This window comes from Enhydra lutris, unplaced genomic scaffold (assembly GCF_002288905.1).
Source record: "Enhydra lutris kenyoni isolate GAN:26980312 unplaced genomic scaffold, ASM228890v2 scaffoldscaffold44, whole genome shotgun sequence".
NCBI lineage: Eukaryota > Metazoa > Chordata > Mammalia > Carnivora > Mustelidae > Enhydra > Enhydra lutris.
The window spans coordinates 10,652,333-10,673,643 of record NW_019154128.1 but is presented as its reverse complement, the minus strand read 5'-3'; the positions used below and the strand labels follow the sequence as shown (position 1 = coordinate 10,673,643).

Here is a 21,311-nt window from a genome sequence, read left to right as displayed (position 1 = left end):
TAATTCAGCTACCAGGAAGCATCTAGACACTCAGAAGGCAGAGAGCTCCTCCACATACACTTTCTGACCAGATACTTGACATCTGAAGCTTAATAACGTCCAGCAACTGCCCTCTTGAGTTTTCTCCTTCATGTGCTTCTCTACCCACAGGCTTTGTCATCTCTGTCCAAGACATTATCTATCCATCCAGCTGCACAAGCTGAACCCTGGATTCTTCCAGAGCCCTCCCTGACCTTCAGCCCCACGTCCAGCTTGTCCCCCAACTCTGAGTCCACTTCCAGGGTAAATCTAGAATCCTTCATTTTTCCAGCTGTTGGCCACTCCCACTGGGTCAATGCTATTATCTTCTCTAGGCTGAATTACCGTCAGGGCCTTTCTCCAGCTCTCCAGTCCACCTCTAATTCATTCTCCACAAAGCAGCCTGAGTTGCATTTTTAAAAAAATAAGTTATACCGCTTCCTCCCTGCCCCGAACCTTTCCATAACTTGCCATTGCAATGGCTCTGATGGCCCAGGGTGGCTTCCTCTCCGGCCCTGCCTTGTCTGTCACTCTGGCCTTTCCCCAGGACCTCAGCTGTCTGTCAAGGTGATTCTGCCTCAGGGCTTTTGCACATACTGTCCAGTATCTGCCTCCTTAAACTGCCGCCCAGATCTCAGGTTAGAGTCTCTCCACCCAACGGGTCTTTCCTCACCCCTAGGCTGAACCTGGCCTCCTGGGTTATTCTCCCTCTGAGCAACTATCCCGATTTGCATTTCTTGTCACTTCGGTCTCATTTTGTTAAATGCCTGCCTCCGTGCCTCAACTGTGTCAGACCCATCTCCCCTTTCCATAACAAACCTGTCTCCTTTCCTCTTCCTCAAATGAAATCTGCAGGAGGCGTACTCGATACACATCATTTTAAATCAATGTAACATCTTATGACAGGAAGGAGAATAAAAGGAAAGTCACAATAAAAATATTTATTTCAGTATTAAATTCCTAAATTTCCCAGGTCTGAGTGCTCCACAAATCACAGTGAAGTGGTCAGATGCCTACACTTGCAGGTGGAATGACCACAAAGGCCCAGCTATCGAGGTTGACGAATATAATTGTGTCTTATTGGTGGTTCCACGCAAAGAGCGATATTGCCAGTGGTGTGCCGTTTTCTACAATAACGCGCAACTCCTATTATGTTTTGAGCCAAATAAAGTATGGTCTACCTTTCTCCTTCAATTTGCACTGAAGTTACCGTCCTAGAAAGTTCATGAAAACCGTGCAACAAATACTTTGTGCTTTTATGTACAACGGAGTTAGGTCCTAGTTTGGGTCTTTATAAAAGGGTCTGTCATGTTCATCAACGCCTCGCAGTACGCTCACTAGTCCTGTGGTACCTGGGACCGTTATTCGTTACACAAGTTACATAAGACACTGGCTCCCATCCCTCATTGCCCGTAGAGGCCCCCGTTGGTGTTGACCATAGAAACTACCCCCACATCTCCAAAAGCCTCTGACGTGGAACAGTCCTGCCTGAGCTGAGACGCACTTGCCTTCCCTCTGCTACCCTGTGAGGCTCCGGGGCCAGGTGTGTTTTTCACCGTAGCCTACACCATGCCCAGCGCCTAGTGCTGGATACTCGGTGGGATAAATGAATGAATATTCCACCGCCATGAAATGTGCTGAGAAAACCCAAAAAGGAGTATCCTGCATGGGAGTGTGACCTGACATTTACTTTCTTTGTGCATGCCTTAGGCCCGCTGACCTCCGTTTCAGGGAAAGCGATGCGTAATTATAGCTGCAGACGATACAGACTTTGAGCTCTCAGTCCTTTACAACAAGGGAAGTTGTCTCGCTGCACACAAAAGAAATCGCGCCAGCTCTGAAGTTGTGGTTTGTCTTTTTTTGGAAAGTCAGGCTTGTGTGTTGAAGAGCTCAAAACACTTGACCAGCTCGCTCATTTATCTTAACATGTGTTTGCTATATTTATTCTCCCTTCACAGATGGGGAAATGAAGCCCCCCGAAGAGCCATATTTAGCTAAGTCTTGATCCTCTGCTTTGTGGGGTCAGCGCAGAGAAAAGAGAATCCTAACGCTTGATTTTTAGCCAGCAGTTGAAGCCTCCTCCCACATGAAATCTGTTACTAGGGCTGCTCCCAAGGGTGAAAAGCGTGAGGCTGAGCAGTTTTAAGCGTGCGATGTGGCCATCCAGGGCAGGCCTCTCCTTCTGGAGATGAGGAAGTGCTGGTTTACGAGGACTTGGTCGGGGAGCACGCCATCTGTCTGCTCCCCCACGCCTCATTTTCTCTCCTTTTTCTCCTGCCCGTCTGAACAGGACTTAGGATCAGGCGGGTGGTCAGGAGGAAGATGGTGGAACAGAAGCCAAAGATCCAGTTCACTAGCTCTCAAATAATCATTACGTTAATTGGAAGACTGACTTACTGTGCATCAAAGTACATGAAGATGACAGTCGCCAAAAATTAGAGGCTAAATTTCAAGAATTTTTTTACTTAACAGCTACTCGGGCCGTTGGTCTTAGAAATACCGCTTTACAACCAAACTAAAGTTCAAAAATACTACCAATAAAGCCAAATATTTGGAGACCTTTTGAAAACATTGACCTCTTAGGAATTTCTAGCCCTTTAACAAAATTCTTTCCCTCCCCCAGTGTGCTTTAGTTCAAGGAGGGAGTGGGTAAATTCAACAAACTCATCGGCGATGCTTGTTGAACCCACTTAACAAAATGCTCCTCAAAGGGACCTAACCCAGTTTCCTTGAAAAACAGTTATTTTTAAGGGGGCGGGGGGGTGGGGCTGAAAAGTGATGTTTTCATTTCACAGAGTTAAATGCAAAATGAACTCAAAAGGTGACCCAGAAACTACACAAAGGAGATGGGGCTTCACAGACTACTATTACAGAGAATGACTGCAGAAGTGGTTATAAGTTGGCCTTCTGACAAAACACTTTTCATCTTCAGAAGCTAGCTGCAGTGCACGTGGCCTCGTGGCTTCAGGAGAGCATGCTTTGCGGGGTGGAGTTTTCCCGGAGCCGTGCCTGATACCTATTTTTGGGCTTCTTACTAGAAACAGATGTTTGGCTAGAGATTGCCACTGTGTACTTCGAAAGTGACAGAGTTGCCCCTTTTTGTTCCACAAGCCACCAGTCGTAAGGGCCATTCTCGTCTTACATTTTATCTCCTCAAGGAGTCAGAAGCTGTTCTAGACTTCGGACATCTGGGGCTTGCCGGTTACAGAATTAATCTGCTGTGGTCCCGCTTTTTCTCATCATAGGTTGTTACAGAGGAAGACTCTTGTAGGTTTTGATAAATGACCACTTCCTCAATTGAGCTAACATTCTGGATTCTTCGGCGGTGTAAAACGTTCTTAGAGCACTTTATAGCCTTCGAGGCATTTGTCCCTGACGTTCTCCCAGTTTGTGGACAGAGACACTAAGCCTCTAAGAAAGAAGTGAGTTGACCAAAGCCACGTGGCTGGCAGTTGGCGTCTGTGCCAGTCCTTTCCGTTCAGTAAGGCACGACTAACTATGCGTTTTTCTGAGTCTTAGCTTCACCTCATTACTGTCACTCTTAGTGTTTACCCTGCTCTGACTTGTGAGGAAGTGTCTGCACACTTTTTTGTCTCCCTTACCATGAACCCACCCTGAGCAGAGACTGTTAGAAATGTTCGTGTCTCTCCCCGCTCATCGGATTCTTCCTCTTCGGTGCTAGACTTCTGCGTGTGTGGCCACACCAGCGCCCCGATGTCTTCTTCTAGGCTGGGGCCTTGAGGTCCACAAAGCACCAGTGAGGCCCACAGACACATTGTGCACATCACTGCCCATGTGAGCTGGTTGCCTTTTTTTTTTTTTTAACATACAGATATGTTATGAGAGCGCTTTGTGTGTATGATCTGTGTTTTGTCCTTCATTGCCCTGATGATTGCACTTAGCAGTCATTGTGGGCACACAGTAGATACTTAATTAATTAATGCTTCTTGGATGAAGCATTTATACCTACTCTAGTTTATACTTTTCTTTCTTTCATCGTATAGGTCTTTTTTTTTTTTTAAGATTTTATTTTTAAGTGATCTGTACATCCAGCATGGGGCTTGAACTCACAACCCCGAGATCAAGAGTCGCGTGCTCCACTGACTGAGACAGCCAGGCACCCTATAACTATTGTCTATGTATACATCCTGAACTGCCAACAGAACTACGAGCCACGAGGCAGAGGGGACCGTTATTTCCTTTCTTTGTGTGTGTGTCTCCTTGGAACATCTCCCATAAGGTGGGGGCTCTGTGAATCTTTGCTGGTTGAGTTGAAAGATCAAGTGTGTGTTTAGCACGCCAGCTAACAAAGCATGATCAGGCCTACCTTGTCCACTCTGGGTGGTTTTGCTTCAGCTCTAAGTTTTGGATATGTATTTTAAATAGGCCAACACATCCTAAAAACATCTATTTTACACAGAATTCACAAAAGGAGGAGGAGCACCAAGGTCCAGAGGAAAGGGACCGAGGTGGTGCAGAAGTAGGGGCGCTCTTGGGCCCTGGTGGCCGAGCTATCTGTGAAGAGAGGTCTCAGGGCTGATGGGCATTTGCTGCAGTTTCCTGTTTCCTGTCAAGGCCTGTTTCTTCGGGCCCTTCTTGTGGCCCGACTCTGGTCAGGTTGTAAGAGCATGATAGTTTTCAGGGGTTTGGGCTGTCATCATCACAAAGACTCTTGACAAGAATGGAGAGCCTAATCGTGAAGCTCTTAGAACACAGTTTTGAAAAATTAATAGCTCTGGTACTTCACCAGTTGGATAAGAAGCTAAAGATTTTACTAAGCCATCCAACAATCCTCTTGGCCAAATTTACCATAGTTTCTCATATTAAGGTAGTTGTCTTTTTTTTTTTTTTTTAAGATTTTACTTATTTATTTGACAGAGAGAGGAGAGAGAGAGCACACACAAGCAGGGGGCACCTGCAGAGGGAGAGGGAGAAGCAGGCTCCCCATGGAGCAGGGAGCCGGATTCGGGGTTTGATCCCAGAACCCTGGGATCATGACCTGAGCCGAAGGCAGATGCTTCACGGACTGAGCCACCCAGGTGCCCCATGATAGTTGTCTTTAATATGCTTTTCTCTACTGCTGAGAATGTTCCACTGACTGTGTGGAAATATTTAAATATCTACCTTTTTAAAACCGTAGAACTAAAATATAACTGATTGGGTAATTCAGGAGGACACTAGAGAACCGGCTTTGAGGTGTTCTTACTTTGGTTAAGTGGCTATTTAAAAATAACAGCTGTTGCTCCACATTCAACTTGCTTTGCCGCAGATTAGAGGCAGAAGTTCACTGTCGATAGTTCAGACATAAGAAGTAACACTGCCTTCCAAGGAGTTCTAAACAAAATTGCCTTTGTTGTTTTGTTTTGTTTTTACACTCAGTCCATCACAGTTTAATTATTCCAACAAGATTTGCAATTTAACAAGTATGTGGAAATGATTAGTCTGATTTCGTTCCTATGTGCCTGCATGTCTCTCATCGAAGAGAGTCTATATTATGGTTATGAAAGGGATCCATACAACAGACCTATGTTCTATGGAATATTTGTGTTAATGTTACTAAGCATTTCTAGAGGACTTTGCATTCACTTATTCTTTTTTTTAAAAGATTTTATTTATTTGACAGAGATCACAAGTAAGCAGAGAGGCAGGCAGAGGCGGGGGGGAAGCAGGCTCCCTGCTGAGCAGAGAGCCCGATGCGGGGCTCCATCCCAAGACCCCGAGATCATGACCTAAGCTGAAGGCAGAGGCCTCAACCCACTGAGCCACCCAGGCGCCCCTGACTTATTCTTTATTTCTCGTAATCCCCTTCTAGAGAACGGGTACAAATTCTGTTTCCCTGATGAGGTAAATTTGCTTGAAAAGTAAAATTTTCATTAAAAAATCTGGTTTCCTTCCTTCCTTCCTCTCTCTCCCTTTCTTTCTTTCCTTTTTTCTCTTTTCTTTTCTTACATTTTAAATAGTCCTCAGGCTCTTGAGTTCTAAAATGACTAATTAGTACAATGATAATATAGCATTCTCTTTCATTGATCTGAGAATTATACTGTCCTCTAGAGACCTCAGTTTGATTGGTGTATTTTGATGCCAGTGGAGAAAATGTTATTTCTCACAGGAGTTTCTTCTCTGCGGTGGGAGAGTGCTGTGAAGCCAGCCCTGATGTGAGACGGAGGGGACCCTGCGTGGATTAGCAGAGGAAAAGGAGAATCGGTTTCCCGTGGGATGAATGATTTATGTTAAAGCACTTGACAGAGTCCCCACATGTGCCTGGCAGAGGCCGAATGCTTTTGTTGCATGATTTTTATCCCTCAGAATCCTATGAGATAGTATCCTCATTTCTCATTCTGTGAAAATCAGCTAAGTCCGTAGGGATGCAGAGAGATTTTTAACAACAGCATCCACCTGTCCACTGCCTGACCATGCTGAGCACACGTTTGCTCAGGAGCTGCCAGGTGGAATGCTAAGATCCGTGCTGTCCCTGCTTCCCCTCATGGCCACTGTTTAGTCCGTGGACCCATCCTACCAGGTAACACTCACACTAAATTGTAAAAACGCGTTTAGTTTTTTCAGAGTATCTTGAAGTAACTGGCTGGGGTACAAATTGTTCTACCCCCCATGCTACCTGATTTCTTCAATTAACGCCATTCTTAATGCCAGAGCACTGCTTTCTTCAAACCCAGTTAGAGGGCCTCCGTTTTAAAAATAAAGGGTAAAGAAGTTTGCGGATGGCATTTCCCCTCTTGTCCTGTATTAGCCAGCACCGGAGAAACCTTCCACTGTACCCGGCTCCAGACTGGCGGTATGCTTTTTGAAAGCATCACAGGAAAACAGAAGGGTTAACTCCCAAGTCAAGTTTGAGACTTGACTACACTCACGTTGAACATTCTATTAAAAAAAAATGCTGGGGTGGGGAGGGGCGTTGGTACCTGGATGGTTTGGGTAAGCCTCTGCCTTTGGCTCAGGTCATGATCTCAGGGTCTCCGGATCAAGCCCCACGTTGGGCTCCCTGTTCTTCGGGGAGTCTGCTTCTCCCTCTCCCTCTGCTTCTCAGCCCACTCATGCTCTCGCTCTCTTAAATAAAGTCTTTAAAAAAGAAAAGAAAAATGTCGTAAGATGACGTGAAGGGAAAGTTGTCCCATGAGGGAAATGCTACAGCTGAACGCGGAGCAGAAGGTGTTTTTTTTTTTTTTTTTTTTAAGATTTTATTTATTTATTTGACAGACAGAGATCACAAGTAGGCCGAGAGGCAGGCAGAGAGAGAGAGGTGGAAGCAGGCTCCCCACTGAGCAGAGAGCCCGATACGGGGCTTGATCCCAGGACCCTGGGATCATGACCTGAGCCGAAGGCAGAGGCTTTAACCCACTGAGCCACCCAGGCGCCCCGAGGAAGGTGTTTTGAATACTCCTTCAGCTCCGCGTTCTTGCCATTTTAGCCATGAAGGCGTGGAGGCCAGGGCGAAGAATAAAGCTTCCCTGAAACCAGAGGAGACTCTAACCACGACAAAAATGGAGTCCTGACTATTCACTTGCCAGAATGGAAATAACCGGAATATTTGGGGTCACAACAAGTGTTAGTCTAAGCAAAATAGAATCTTCTGCCTTTTGTGAGGGTAAGATCTTGAAACAGCCATTGATAGGACTGGAATTCAAAGCAGCAGTTTAAAATTATGTAGTAATGCAGGGCACCTGGGTGGCTCAGTCGGTGAAATGTCCGACTCTTGGTTTCAGCTGAGGTCATCATCTCAGGGTCGTGAGATCGAGCCCCCAGTCGGGCTCTGCACTCAGGGGGGAGTCTGCTTCTCTCTCACCCTCTCCCTTTGCCCCTCCCCCTTAAAATGACTAAATAAATCTTTTTAAAAATATAAAATTAGATAGTCTAACGTATTCTCGTTTGGAAAGCTCTGAGGGGAGCTTTGGAAAGTACTGAGGGGTGCAGAACAGCACAGATCACTTGATATCTTCTATGTACAAATGTCTGAATATGCACAGTCGGAGGTTTATACATGCATAGAAAAAGAACTGGAAAGGTATGCCTGGTAAGATCTACATTTGGGGAAGAGAATGGAAATTGAAGAGGAAAGGGGGATTTTTGTGCATTTACTTTTTATGTTTCTATCTTTAAACTTGCACGCATGTGTAATTAAGAAAACCATATCAACAGGGAAGACAGCAATTTGAGGTCTCTGGGAAGTGTGTAGTGGTTAAGGTGTAGGTTCTGGATTAAGACTGTCAGGGTTTGAATCCCGTCTGCTCTCCACTGGCTGTACACTCTTACACAGGTTATTTAACTTCTATGCCTCCTTTTCCTTCCGCGGAAAACAGGAATAACAGTACTTACGTCATGTAGCTGTCAGGAGGATGAACTAAGGAATGCAGGGGAGAGCGTTCTGGATCACGACCCGACACACAGTAAACATTCAGCATCTGTTAGTCATTATAAATTAGAAGAGTCAGACAACTTCCAGCTTTAATCAATTCTTGGTGCAAACATCTCAGTTTAAAATGTTTTTAGCAATGGCCTTAGTAATCACGGTGTATTTTCTCCAAGTTCCCCTGTGGTTGCTAATGGTGTTGTCATATTCTTACCCCACTGGTAACCTCAAAAGGAAGAGTAACAAACACAAATGGAATTACCTTGTTTAGTGTAGAGTGCCACACATTCTGTTTGAGGAATTCTGACTTTGCTTCTCCAACCATGTAACCTTACATACCTATTATTAGTCAACTAAAGAGATGGGAATAATGAGGTTTTTCTCTCTTCTTTAGGAAGACTATGATCGTCTGAGGCCTTTATCTTACCCAATGACTGATGTCTTCCTTATATGCTTCTCTGTGGTAAATCCAGCCTCATTTCAAAATGTGAAAGAGGAGTGGGTACCGGAACTTAAGGAATATGCACCAAATGTACCCTTCTTATTAATAGGAACTCAGGTATGTCTGCTTTGATTTTACCCATTTAAGAATAGTCTCTTTGGCCTCTCTTGTGGTGTCGCTTTGAGACAAATAGTCCTAAGGTTTAGCAAACGATGTGCATGTTTAATCTCGGTTGCAAGTTAGAATAAATTCTACTTATTATAGAAAAATAAGAATTTGGAAAAGCAGTGCCCAAGGAAAGCAATCATACCAGTTGGCTTTCAAAGTGAAGTTCATCTGTTTGATCTTTTTTGGGTATGTGGGATTAAATGGGACTACACGCTTTGATTGATCTTTAAAGACTTGTAACATTATGGGACATTATTGACCTTTCTTGATTAGATTGATCTCCGAGATGACCCCAAAACTTTAGCAAGACTGAATGACATGAAAGAAAAACCCATTTGTGTGGAACAAGGACAGAAACTAGCAAAAGAGGTAACAGAACCTTTACAGAATGTAAAAATAAGTGTAAAAGCAGCTTGGGTGATAATTGAAACTAACATTTATTGTGCATTTACTGTATACCGGGCACTGTGCTAAGTGCTGTTACATGCATTATGTCATTTAATCCTTGCACCTGCTCGGGTGGGTCTGTGACAAATGGGGGGGTTGGCGACGTCAGATAATTTGTCAGGTCCCATATGTAATAAATGGTAGAACTGGGTTGCAGGGAAGGCCTGACCACAGAGTCCAGGCGCTCACACCTGCACGACACTGCCAACAATATTTTCCTCGTAAGTTACCTGTAGAAAGAGGCATCAAAGAAAGGCCATTTAAATCTTTTAAACGTTTATACTGTGCCAGAGCAGACTCCGTCTTCGGTGAAGACCCACGGAGAAGATGGTGGAATGGCATATAGGATGAGTTTAAATCTGTAGTTAAAAACAAAAAAATGATGGCTAGGCTTGAAAGGAAATGTGTTGAATTTTCTTCCAGTCCTTTTATGAAAGATAGAAAATATTAGCATTCTGGAAAATATACCACTGTGATGTGCCTAAAACTTGTAACTTCTATTTTCCTTCACCCTGAAGCTAGGCTTACTTTTCTCTTTGGCCCTAACATTATTGGATTCAGTGTTTTTCGATATGACTTTAATAGGACTTTTGTGGAAACAGAATCTAATAAGGTCTTTTAAAATGTACTATCAGGAGGCGGAAGAAAGCGAGAAAACTTTTTGGAGGATAGTTTTTCCTAAAACAAAAGACAAATAGCTTCGCTGACACATTGCTTTAGAAATTCCGTGTATTTAATTTCATAATCCCTGGGAGAGAAGGAATTTCTAAAATGTCATAGAGTAAAACTGGTAAATGAAAATATTGGTGATTTAACTACTTAAAAATTTGATACATCAAATACCAGAGATAAAATTTAAAGTCATAAAACAAATGTGACACATAATGGCTGAAAAATGGGTTAATAGTATACAGGAGTTCCTTACATATAAATTAATCAGAAAAAGACATCTATGCTCCAGTAGAAAAATGGGCTATACCATCAGTGGAAAATTTGTCAAAAAGATTGCCATTGAATATAGGAAATCTGTTCATAGTCCTTAGTAGTCAAATGTGAGTTCAATTTCTGCCTATAAAATTGGCAAAAAAAAAAAAAAAGAGAGAGAGAAGTTAATTATAATAGCAACTGTTCCAGGGTGCAGGACACTCTCTTGTATCATTGGTCATTGATAGCCAATATGCAGAAGCCTAAAATCATGCACACTTTTGATCAGGCAATTCCATATGTAGGAATTTATCTTAAAAAAAAAAACTATTACAGATGTGCTTAAAGAGATGGTTATGAAGTTGCTGCATTGTTTATAACGGAAAAAAAAAAAGCCCATTCATCTATTAAAAATTTATACTAATAGCTATTGTGATGTTTATATTATGTAGTTTAAGGGGGAAAAAATGGTTGCAAAACACTAGGATCCCCCCTGAAGGCCCGTTGGCAGCATTGGGGCAGTGGGCTTCTTCTTCAAATACTTTTACCTGGCTCCCTTGCTTGCCCTCTCCTGGGGTTTGCCCCCGGCAGTGGCCTTTCCTCCATGTCTCAAGTCCCTGTCTCTGCATGCTGGATGCCCAGGGATCAGCACACGGCTTCTGTAACATCTCTTCTTCTGCACCCACCCTCCCTAGGCCCAGGTGAGCTGCTGTCAGTCTTGTGGTTTGAAAAGTCTGCCCCCGAAGATTCCCAAGTCCCATCTCCAGCCTGACCGTTTCCCTGAACTCCAGACTCAGTTATCCAGCTGTTCACCCAACAAATCCATCTGGGTGGCTAAGCATCTAAAAATTAACATGTCCAAAACAGAATTCCTAATTTTATCCTCTGTGCCCATCCTCCCAGTTACTCAGCTCAAAAAACCTTGAGGTCACACTCGACTTAGCTCTCGCTCTCCTCCTGTGTGGGCAACCAGGCAGCCAAAGCTCTTGTCCTACCTTCGGAATCCATCCAGCGTCCACAGGCCCCTCACCATCCGCTCCTCGAACAGTCTGGTCAGGCCCCTTCGTCTCTAGCCCGGATTACCGGAACAGCTCTGACTCACCTTTCTGCTTCTGTCTGTGACCCCGTGTCCACCTGTTCTCAACACAGCAGCCTGAGTGAGTCAAAAATACAAGCTCGATCAGGTCACTGCTCTGCTCACAACCTTGCAGTGGCTCCCCAGCTAGTCACAGAGGCCTACAGACCCCGGCTGTGTGCACCTCACTGACTGTAGTCTAGGCACATGGCCTTCTTGCTGCATCCCCAGATCTCGGACCTGGGGTCTTTGTACTTTTGCCCCTCCCTCTGCCTGGAGTGTTCTTCCCTATGGAACACTATTTTCTCACTCCTTCCAGGACTCTGCTCAGGTGTCACCTTCTCAGTGAGGCCTTGCCTGATCTTGTCCCCACTCCCTATCCACCTTCCTTCCCCAGTTGTCTCCAGACCACGTATTCCCTTCTGACATTCAAACTCTAGTAGCTCGTGGTGGTCCTTCTCCCTCTAAAATGTAAGCGTTGTGAGTCTGAGAGACTTATTTTGTTCCTTGCTGTATGCTTTCATTTGGCAAATAAGAATGTGCAGTGAATTTCCAGTGAACAAACGGAGCCTCTCCTAGAGGAGAAGCCAAAGTCCTTATTCCCGGCCTCAGGGCTGCCTCATCAGCCAGCCTCACCGCTTACCAATCTCTGCTGCTCCCTCTCTCCTGCCCTTCTGGCTTCCTTAGCATCCTCTGAACGCTCCACTCATGCTCCCACATCACCGTCTTCCCAGTGGTGGCTCCGTCCGCCTGGACGTGGCCCTCACTGCTCACACCACTTTGTTGGGAAGCTTCCCACCTGTGTCCTGTGCACGCCCCATCTCCCCCGCGCCGGTGCTCCGAAGTGCACCATACCATCTGCCCTCGGTTCCCTTGGTGGGCCCCTCCCCCAGGAGAATTTAAGCATGTGTAAGCATCACACAGCAAGCATTTTGGTCTTTTGTTCAGTTCTCTGACATTATCTCTAGCACCTAAAACAGTGCTTGGCATATGGTAGGTAACCAGTAAATACGTGATGAATGACATCAATTTTCATAGAGTAAGTGTGGAAGAATATACACTTACCTTTTAGTTGGCAGTCTCTGGGTTTTTATGAATATGGATGATGATTTCATTCCTTCTGCATAGCTGTTATTTTCTCATTTTCCTTATAATGGTGTGTTGTGTCATACCAACTGTGTAAAAAAGATTTTATATGTTTGTGATTTCTTTGTCTCCCAGATAGGAGCATGCTGCTATGTGGAATGTTCGGCTTTAACCCAGAAGGGATTGAAGACTGTTTTTGATGAGGCTATCATAGCCATTTTAACTCCAAAGAAACACACAGTAAAAAAAAGAATAGGATCAAGATGTATAAACTGTTGTTTGATTACGTGAGAAACATCTTCAGTGGCCAAGGAAACTGTCCATTTCTCTTAAAAAGCATATGAAATGCTACAACTATACCCAGACCTCTTATAAATAATGAAGCAGTTTAAAACTTGAAAGGAAAAAAAAAAAACCTTAAGAATGTTTCTTAAAGGTCCAAGAAGCAGCAAACAGCATCTGAAGCCACAATCTATTATAAATACTTTATTTCAACTAGAAGGTACAATCTCTCAGGGGTTTCATAGTTTAAAAAGCTACAATCACACCATGTTGTAACTACATAAAAAAACAGTGCTGTAAATGGAACTGCCTGGCTTAGACCATAAACATTTCTGCACAGTCTTTATGGAATCTGCACAAAGAAATATCTTCTCCCTTTGCTCCAATTAATTGTTCTTGTATGTAAGTTGCTTTCTATTCCAGTATATCCAGAGTGGTGAAATCACAAGGCCAGCCACGTAGCCAAAGGTCGCTCCAAGCGTACAGGAGATGGGCCATACCTGAGGAGAGAATGTATGAGATCAAAAAAGAATAACTGTTTTATTATAACTTGAGCACAAGTGTAACCTAAATATTTCTATATTAAAGCTTAATGTGCTTTCTTAAAGAATGCCAAAAGTGTAATAAGGTCATAACTGCATTTATCATGAACACTAAAAATGTACACATTCTAGTTAATGTACATTTGACTGTAACAAGGCTTCTGGCGACTGTAGACTTAGTTTGATGCTCCCCAAACTGCATGAGATACAACCTAAAATTACAAATTAAAATTCTGGGTCTCACTTTGTCATAATCCTGGACTTGATATAGCTCTCTGAAGTAGTTGGCAATTTTGTCTTTTATTTTCCACCTTGGCTTATGTAATCAGATGACATGAGATGTGTGTATGCTGACCAAACTACAAGAAACTTTAAATAGTGCTAAAGAAAAGAGACCTAGAATTTGAGCATGTTATATGGAATTTGTAACAAAGCAACTGCTTCCGTAATAATACTGATGTTACCTTTCAGACACAGGTATTGGAACCATAGCAGAAGTTCTAGAACTACAACTTAACGTACCTACCTAAAAGTGTCAGTTAAATGCAATACTGGCTTCTAAATACCCATTTTGTCCAGCCATATTACATTTTGCAATATTAGATCAAGCAAGCCAGAAATAAATAATGTTGATTTCTTTCCTCCACAAGCAGTGCATGCTAGTCCCTAGGTGAAAGGCCCTGCTAAAAAAAAAAAAAAAAAAAAAAAAAAAAAATTTATGTTCACCTGTGAGGCTTATTTGGTATACTGGAGCCTTTTCTAATCTTTCTCTGGGGAATCAGGCTGCAGAATTGTGTTAGAGGTGAACCATCTTAATTACTAGTTCTGTAACCTAATTATGCTTCCTCGTTTGGTCTGCTATGGATCTGCCTTGTTCCAAATGCCACGCAACAGACAATAGTGTTAGACAAAGTTTTAGTGTGAACAAATTAATGCAGTTCAGAGAAGCATAATCTAACCCATACATTCTTCTCCAGCCTTTCCTCCACTTAAACTTGCTGTTGACTAAGCTATGATTTATTTATGCCTTTGGTGAGCTTCTGTTAATTTCCATGACTTGAGCTAATAGCTGTGTCTACTGCACAGATTGGGTAATGGAACACTAAACTTTTATACTTGAAAATGACAGCCTTAAACGCTCATATCAGTCACAAATCTAGGATGTACTGTCTTGTATGTGAGCTTTGTAGAGATTTTTAAAAATATAAGCATCATCTTCCCCATTGAAGAGTGAAGAGTCTACTGGGTAACTAGTCAGGATCTTTCTCTCTGAACTGGACATCCAGTGGACGTCTTCCTTCTCCCAAAGTGATGGTTCATATTAAGTACCATGGCCTTATGTGTGCTCAAACAGAATCTTTATGTAACTTTCTCATTTAATTTGGGTCGATTAATTATTAACTATTTTTAGATACAACTGAAAGGAATTGCATAAATCAGTGTATTAACTATGTTGACCAACACATGGTATAAAGGAATTAAGACAGTAAAGTATTATACATTTCCACCTCGCCTTTGGGGATTTGATGGGGATTATTTTTTTTCTTCTTCAAATTCACTTCTGAAACTTTTCATATTTGGTTTACTAGCCAATTAAAGTTAAAGTCTAGAATTTGATCTGCCCTAAGAGAAGTGGACAAGGAATCTGGGAACAAACTCTGGTGTCACTGTTTCCTGCCTGGGCCTCAGTTTCTTCATCTATAATAAACATGGGAGGTAGAAGAGGACCTCCAACATCTCTCCCATTTATCAACTCTTATGATTCTCTTCTTTCTTAGTCACAATATTCATTGTTGACATTACCTTTTCAGCTGCACATTCTTAAGATGGTAAAAACCCTGTATATAGACTATTAGAACTCTAAGCAAAGATGATTGTATCATCTGAACCTGAGGTGCCTTAGGTACTCTATTGACCTTGATGGGGTTTGGAGTTTCCCATTGCTTATTAAGAGCCTCTTCATTGCTTTGATTCCTTAGTATTTCTTTTTGCACTCAATCCTTCCTGCCACCCTAACAAAAAACCAAAGATTTGTTTTCTATTCATGAGCAGATTGTAGAAAAACTGCCTTATTTTCAGAAGCACGTCTTCATTAAAGATTTAAATTTCAGCAGAAATTAAGACTAATCACTGGAACAACTCGTTCAAAGTAGTCAAGTAGCTGGGAAATAAAATACTTCAAAAATATCTTACTGACATGACTTTTGCTAGTCAATGCAAATACACTGCTTCAAATAAGGTCATGTATGAATGAACTTAAAAGAAACGTAATTATATTTTTTGCATATAATCAGTTCTGAAGTTCTTAAAAATAATCTTAGGGGCTCCCTGAAATCTCATTTCTAATACTTTGCTAACTTGTACCCTTGTTCTGTCTCTACAGGTACATTTTAGGTTAGCCCATGTTGAATGATCTTATTTCTAATAAGTAGAGCCTGAATTAATGGTTTTATTGTGAATTAGTTACTTTAGGCGTTGCTTCCATTTGATTTTTAATTATTACTCTTAAGTACCAAATTAAATACTGGTTTGTTGGTTGTTGTTTTTTAAGTGATTGTTACTTTAACAGTGTCCCACCTTAACACACGGGGTTATAAATAAAATAATATGCATAGTTTACTATCTATGTAAAGCACTGAACTTCTTACCTTAGTAGTTTTTATTTAACACCCTATGTAAATGTTTGGGATAACACTCATTCCTCTCTTTCTCATGCTGTAAGTCTAATCACCAGCCAAGGGTGAGCACCTGCACTTTGTTAAAAAGTGTCAAAGTGTAGAGACAATAATAATCCATCATGAATCCTAGCCAAATTCCAATTTGAGTCACTAAATTCTACTTGAATTGCTTTGTAATTTCAGTATGGCTCTTCATTTCCAAACACACACACGCACACGCACACACACAGCCATACTGCGCCTCCAGTGGAATGCCAAGATGAGATATTTGTTTAAAAGTTGCGTCTAATGAGGGGTTAAGGCTTAGAACACTTGCTGTTTATTCACTTCTTAAGAAATCCATGCCATCGACAAGTTAACGTGTTGGACTGGCTTTAAAGGCTACTTGCTAGTGATGAGTCAGGCTTTCCTGCTTGACTTCCCTGGAAATAAGGAGTAACTGTGACACACTTTTTTAAAGGAGTATTTCCTCATGTAAGGGCAACCTGTCTGATTTTTTATTCCCAGAATAGGGAATGGCAAAAGGAGCAGCTGAAGGGAGTTGGGGGGGGGGGCTGCCCACTGAATCACCTTTCCTCTAAGGTTCTCATGATTGAATTTCCTACTAACCTTCTTACAACTGCTTTACAAAATTTAAAACTACACAAGGGCAAGAGACCTCACATTGACTTAGCAAACCATCCCTACCTTCATCTTGCATTTTCATACTGAGATCTTGGGGTTTTCCATTTAAAACTAAGTACTTGTCTTACACATAGAGATGTTTCTGTTTAACATTCTTCATGCCACAAATAGGCTTAAAACCAAAACAACTGTGGTATCATCTACTGAACAGACAATCCAACTGCAATGCTACAGACATTTCTCCAAATTATGCTCATCTGAGATGGCTATATATAATTATCTTGTTTTGTTTAAGGAAAATAGAAAACTCGAAGACATTCATGTAAAGGAAGTCATTCACAAGTTGTTTGCCACCAAAATGACTGTCTTCTTTTTATCCAGTTTTTTATAAATTAAAAAATTTTAACCACTAAATGGACTAAAAAAAAATCCTGTTGTATGACAAAAGATAATTTATCATGCAAGTGGGTAAAATTATAATTACTGTTAAAAAACCTATTTAAAAAAATGAATAGCTACATCACATGAACGAAGTGTCTTGCTACTTACTATTATCCTTTCTCTAAACCAAATGACTCCTTAACATAGTTTTTTCATCACTTAAACCAAAAAAGGTCAGTGTTCTCTTCAAATACTCAGCATTAAGGAAGGCCTAATATGATAAAGTCTGGGAACCTGGTACCAGCAATAAGTTGTGTTTCCCTCTCAAGAAAAACAATTTCACCGTAATAAGCCAAAAATCAATTTCTTAATAAATAATATATAGATTTAACTTTGTATGTTTTCTCTGTTAAACAAATCCATGTTATGGCTGGTTTAAAGACATTTCAAAATTATATAAGCTTATTTCCACCTGAAGACCACACTGCTCTCTTCTGATCAGGCATTACTGATGTATCTATATAGTGTTGAAACTTCTCAAAACATGTTCTAAGTAGTATAGAATAATGATTCAAGAATACTAATTTTTGTATTAGACTGGATTTGAGTCTCGGCTCTGCCATTTATTAATTACATGACCCTGCACAAGTCACCTAATTTCCCTGTACCTTGGTTTCTCATCTGTGAAATGAGGATCATCATAAAACCCACCTCAGGGGTGCCTGGGTGGCTCAGTTGGTTAAAGCCTCTGCCTTCAGCTCGGGTCATGATCCCAGGGTCCTGGGATCAAGCCCCGCATTGGGATCTCTGCTCCGCGGGGTGCCTACTTCCTCCTCTGTCTCTCTGCCTACTTGTGATCTCTGTCTGTCAAATAAATAAATAAAATCTTAAAAAAAAAAAAACTAAAAAAAAACCACCCCACCTCACAGGATTGCTGTAATGATTAAGTGAGATAATACGCTATTATTATGCAGCTCTTAGAACCATACCTATAACAGTATCTGGCACATAGTAAATAAACTATTAATAGTACATAGTACTGAGCTATTAATAATAATCTTTTAGTCCATATTCCTAATAGACACAAAAAAGTTGTCATTATAATCTAGAATACCATCATCCCCCAAATACACCATCTCTAAATCTGCTATTAAAAAATTCCTCCCCAAACTTTAAATTGTAGTTTAAAAAGCTACATCTAGGGGTGCATGGGTGGCTCAGTCATTTAAGCGTCCAATTCTTGATTTTGGCTAAGGTCTTGATCTCAGGGTCATGAGATTGAGCCCGCCTGCTAAAGAATCTCTTGTCTCCCTCTCCCTCTGCCTCATCCCCTCCCCCAAAAAACTAAAAATAAAAACTACATCTGACAGAATTCATGTTTTCTTCTTGTCAAATACAATCCATAGATTTTATATGTATATATTATACCATTTTAGGGGCTCAAAGACCCCATCTATAGACTCCTGGTTAAGAATCCCTGTATTCTTCATCATTCAACCCTAAGAAGTATTTTGATTAACTGTTCTAGTTGATCAAAGTAATACAATGACCCTCTATATTTTGGTTCAGAATTTTAAGGATCAATTTCAGTAATGTATTCAGTAATTTGTTTGTTACGTGACTTGAGAGTAAAAGGCTTAAATCTATTTTAATTATAGTCTGCACAGTATTTGGTTCCTTTAATATGTATTAAATGCAGGTAGGTCTTTAATCTTGTACTGTCACTGAAATGATACCCACAAGGTTCCCGACAAGACCGTGGAACAGCTGGTTAGTATGTCACTGAGTACGGCAACTTACGAGCTATCTCAGGATTCTTAAAATGATGATCAGGTATTTCAAATTAGATGACGATTTTTTCTGATGCTACTTTCAGATATTCAATGAAAGTTTTAAAACAAATGTATAAAAACATTGGGCTCCTTTTAAAAACACCTCCTATTTCACTTAAAAGCTTTACTTTGCTTTTCTGGGAAGGAGCACAATCAGTGGACTGAGAAGGAGCTGAGCTGAGGAGCCAGGTCAGCCACTTACGTGGCTGTGTGGCCTCGACCAGATCACTGACCCATCTGAGCCTGTTTGCCAATGTGCACAACAGGGGTAATACTCCCTCTTGTACTTAAAATATGGGGCTATTTGTTATTAAAGCTGTAAAGTACCATGCATCAGTTATTATTCTGTATATGTTTTACCGTGAAAAAACTAAACTTATGTGATCACCGGTATATTTCTTAAGTAACTGACACTAATAGGTGACAATCAGAAGTGGCAGTTTAGAACAAATAAAATAATTCATGAGCAATGTTATGTTGTAGGAATACATTCTGTAGGAACTATTCCCTTGTCCTGGTAATCCTCTTTAATACATGCCATCCTTCACATGGAATGTCTGGGGAGTATAAAGCTAATGAGAAAACTCTCAAGAGCCACACAACACACTGCATTATGTTAATCATATGTAGCCTCACCTCAGGAATGGAAGGGCAATTCCTGCTCCTTGCTGTCATTTTTCACAAATTTAAAGAAGTGTAAGTACAAAACCAACCACTTGGTTAAACCAACCACTTGTAGACATTTGTGTGATTTTTTAATAGTCTATCAATGACTCTATTCATTCAAACTCCATTGATTCAAAACTATTGAGCCCCTACTATAAACCAAGCAGTTAAATTGAAACTAAGATTATTTGATTTTGGATATTAAAATGACAAATTCTTAAAAAATAAGTGCTATAATTTTTGTAAAGGTATATGATGTCACAGACACCACAGGGAAACTGATGTAGTTGCAGACCAGAAAACCTGGAAACGGTGTAAGTTGTGAGAACAACTCACAGTCATTAGGATTACTGGCTCTTTCAGATAAAAGGGAGCTAGTTCTAAACTTCTCACAAGCTACTTTTTAATGTTTATTGTGCTTATCACAAATGTGTGTTGCAGGACAGATCAAATTCATCTTTCAAAGCCTGCTGACACTTATACTGGCTTTAAATGATGATTTATATTTTACTCTGTATTTGGTTGGTAAGCGAGGTGTTTTGCTAGATTTTCTTAAAGCAAATGCTATTGTTTAGTGTGGGAGTACATTAGAGATGAATTTACTCATCTGGACACATTTCTCTGGTGGTAAATCCGCACCATTCCAGGTACACTCTACACTCTCCCATGACCTAGAGCACAGATTTAGGAAGAGATGTGTGTGGTCTCCAATCTGGAAGTTTTTGCGAAAGTGACGATACATGGTCAAGATCGATACATGGTCAAGACTGTACAAATATGATAGCCCGGCTAGCACCGTTCTTCCGCTGCTGGCAGAGCATTATCAGCATGGTTACCATACAACGAACCCACCTTTTAAATAGAAAACCATTTTCTGGGGCGTCTGGGTGGCTCAGTGGGTTAAAGCCTCTGCCTTCGGCTCAGGTCATGATCTCAGGGTCCGGGGATCGAGCCCCGCATCGGGCTCTCTGCTCAGCGGGGAGCCTGCTTTCCCTCTCTCTCTCTCTCTGCCTGCCTCTCTGCCTACTTGTGATCTCTGTCAAATAAAATATTAAAAAAAAATACAAAACCATTTTCTGTCAAGTATTATAGGGTTTTTTTTTCCATGCTTGATACATAAATCATATTCATATAAAATTCATATAAATTAATACTTATTTTGATCTGTCTATATACAGTGTTATATTGATAAAATACATATATTGATAAAAGAAACACCAATTAGCCTAAAGACATGCCACTCTTCAATAATTAAATGCATGATCTTAGTTTTATCCCTCGTTCTAGCAATATTTCCAGTAATCCTTATGCTCTCTAGCTTCAATTTATGGAAGAATTATCTATAGCATCTGTGACTTTGGAAAATGAATATACATTTTTCACAAATAGTAAATTTGTAACCTGATAAAACTAGAGAAAACAAAGATTTTAACATATAACGATGCCTTAATTATCTGTTATGGGAATAAGTACAAATATTTTTAAACAATTTTAAATTGCTTTAAAAAGGTTTTAAAATCAATTTTGCTTTTTAACTTTATAGAAAATAAGTACACTCAAAAGAGATGTGATTATCTGGTTCAATAACATTTTAGAGACAGCAGCACTCAAGCCCAGAGTTTAAAGGCAGTTGTGGGTTTTCTAGGCACTAAAGCTTTTGCATAGTAACTTCAAATTCTCGCCTACAAACGTATTAAATTTTATGGTCTAAAATACATACAACACAGTGGTCATGGCATTTATATGAAATTCTTATGTGTAGGAAGAAATGCAATACAGTA

General features: G+C 41.0%; 2 protein-coding genes across 4 annotated transcripts in view; one reads left to right on the top strand and one right to left on the bottom strand.

Annotated features, from left to right (window-relative positions):
* LOC111155841 (ras homolog family member Q) overlaps window positions 1–15,894 on the top strand; it is a 39,053-nt gene extending 23,159 nt beyond the window's left edge. Inside the window, exons 3-5 of the mRNA XM_022516261.1 lie at window positions 8,778–8,942; window positions 9,267–9,362; window positions 12,661–15,894. Of these exons, the coding sequence (XP_022371969.1) occupies window positions 8,778–8,942; window positions 9,267–9,362; window positions 12,661–12,816 (417 nt within the window). The 3' untranslated portion in view covers window positions 12,817–15,894. The remainder of the gene's footprint in view (window positions 1–8,777; window positions 8,943–9,266; window positions 9,363–12,660) is intronic.
* Window positions 10,868–21,311, bottom strand: part of LOC111155840 (phosphatidylinositol glycan anchor biosynthesis class F) — a 37,216-nt gene continuing 26,772 nt past the window's right edge. For 2 of the 3 annotated variants that reach the window (XM_022516260.1, XM_022516257.1), the window contains one exon: window positions 13,178–13,307. In XM_022516260.1, the coding sequence (XP_022371968.1) occupies window positions 13,194–13,307 (114 nt within the window). In that variant the 3' untranslated portion in view covers window positions 13,178–13,193. Of the gene's footprint in view, window positions 13,308–21,311 lie in introns of all 3 variants that reach the window. The other variant, XM_022516259.1, reaches the window with a different exon arrangement.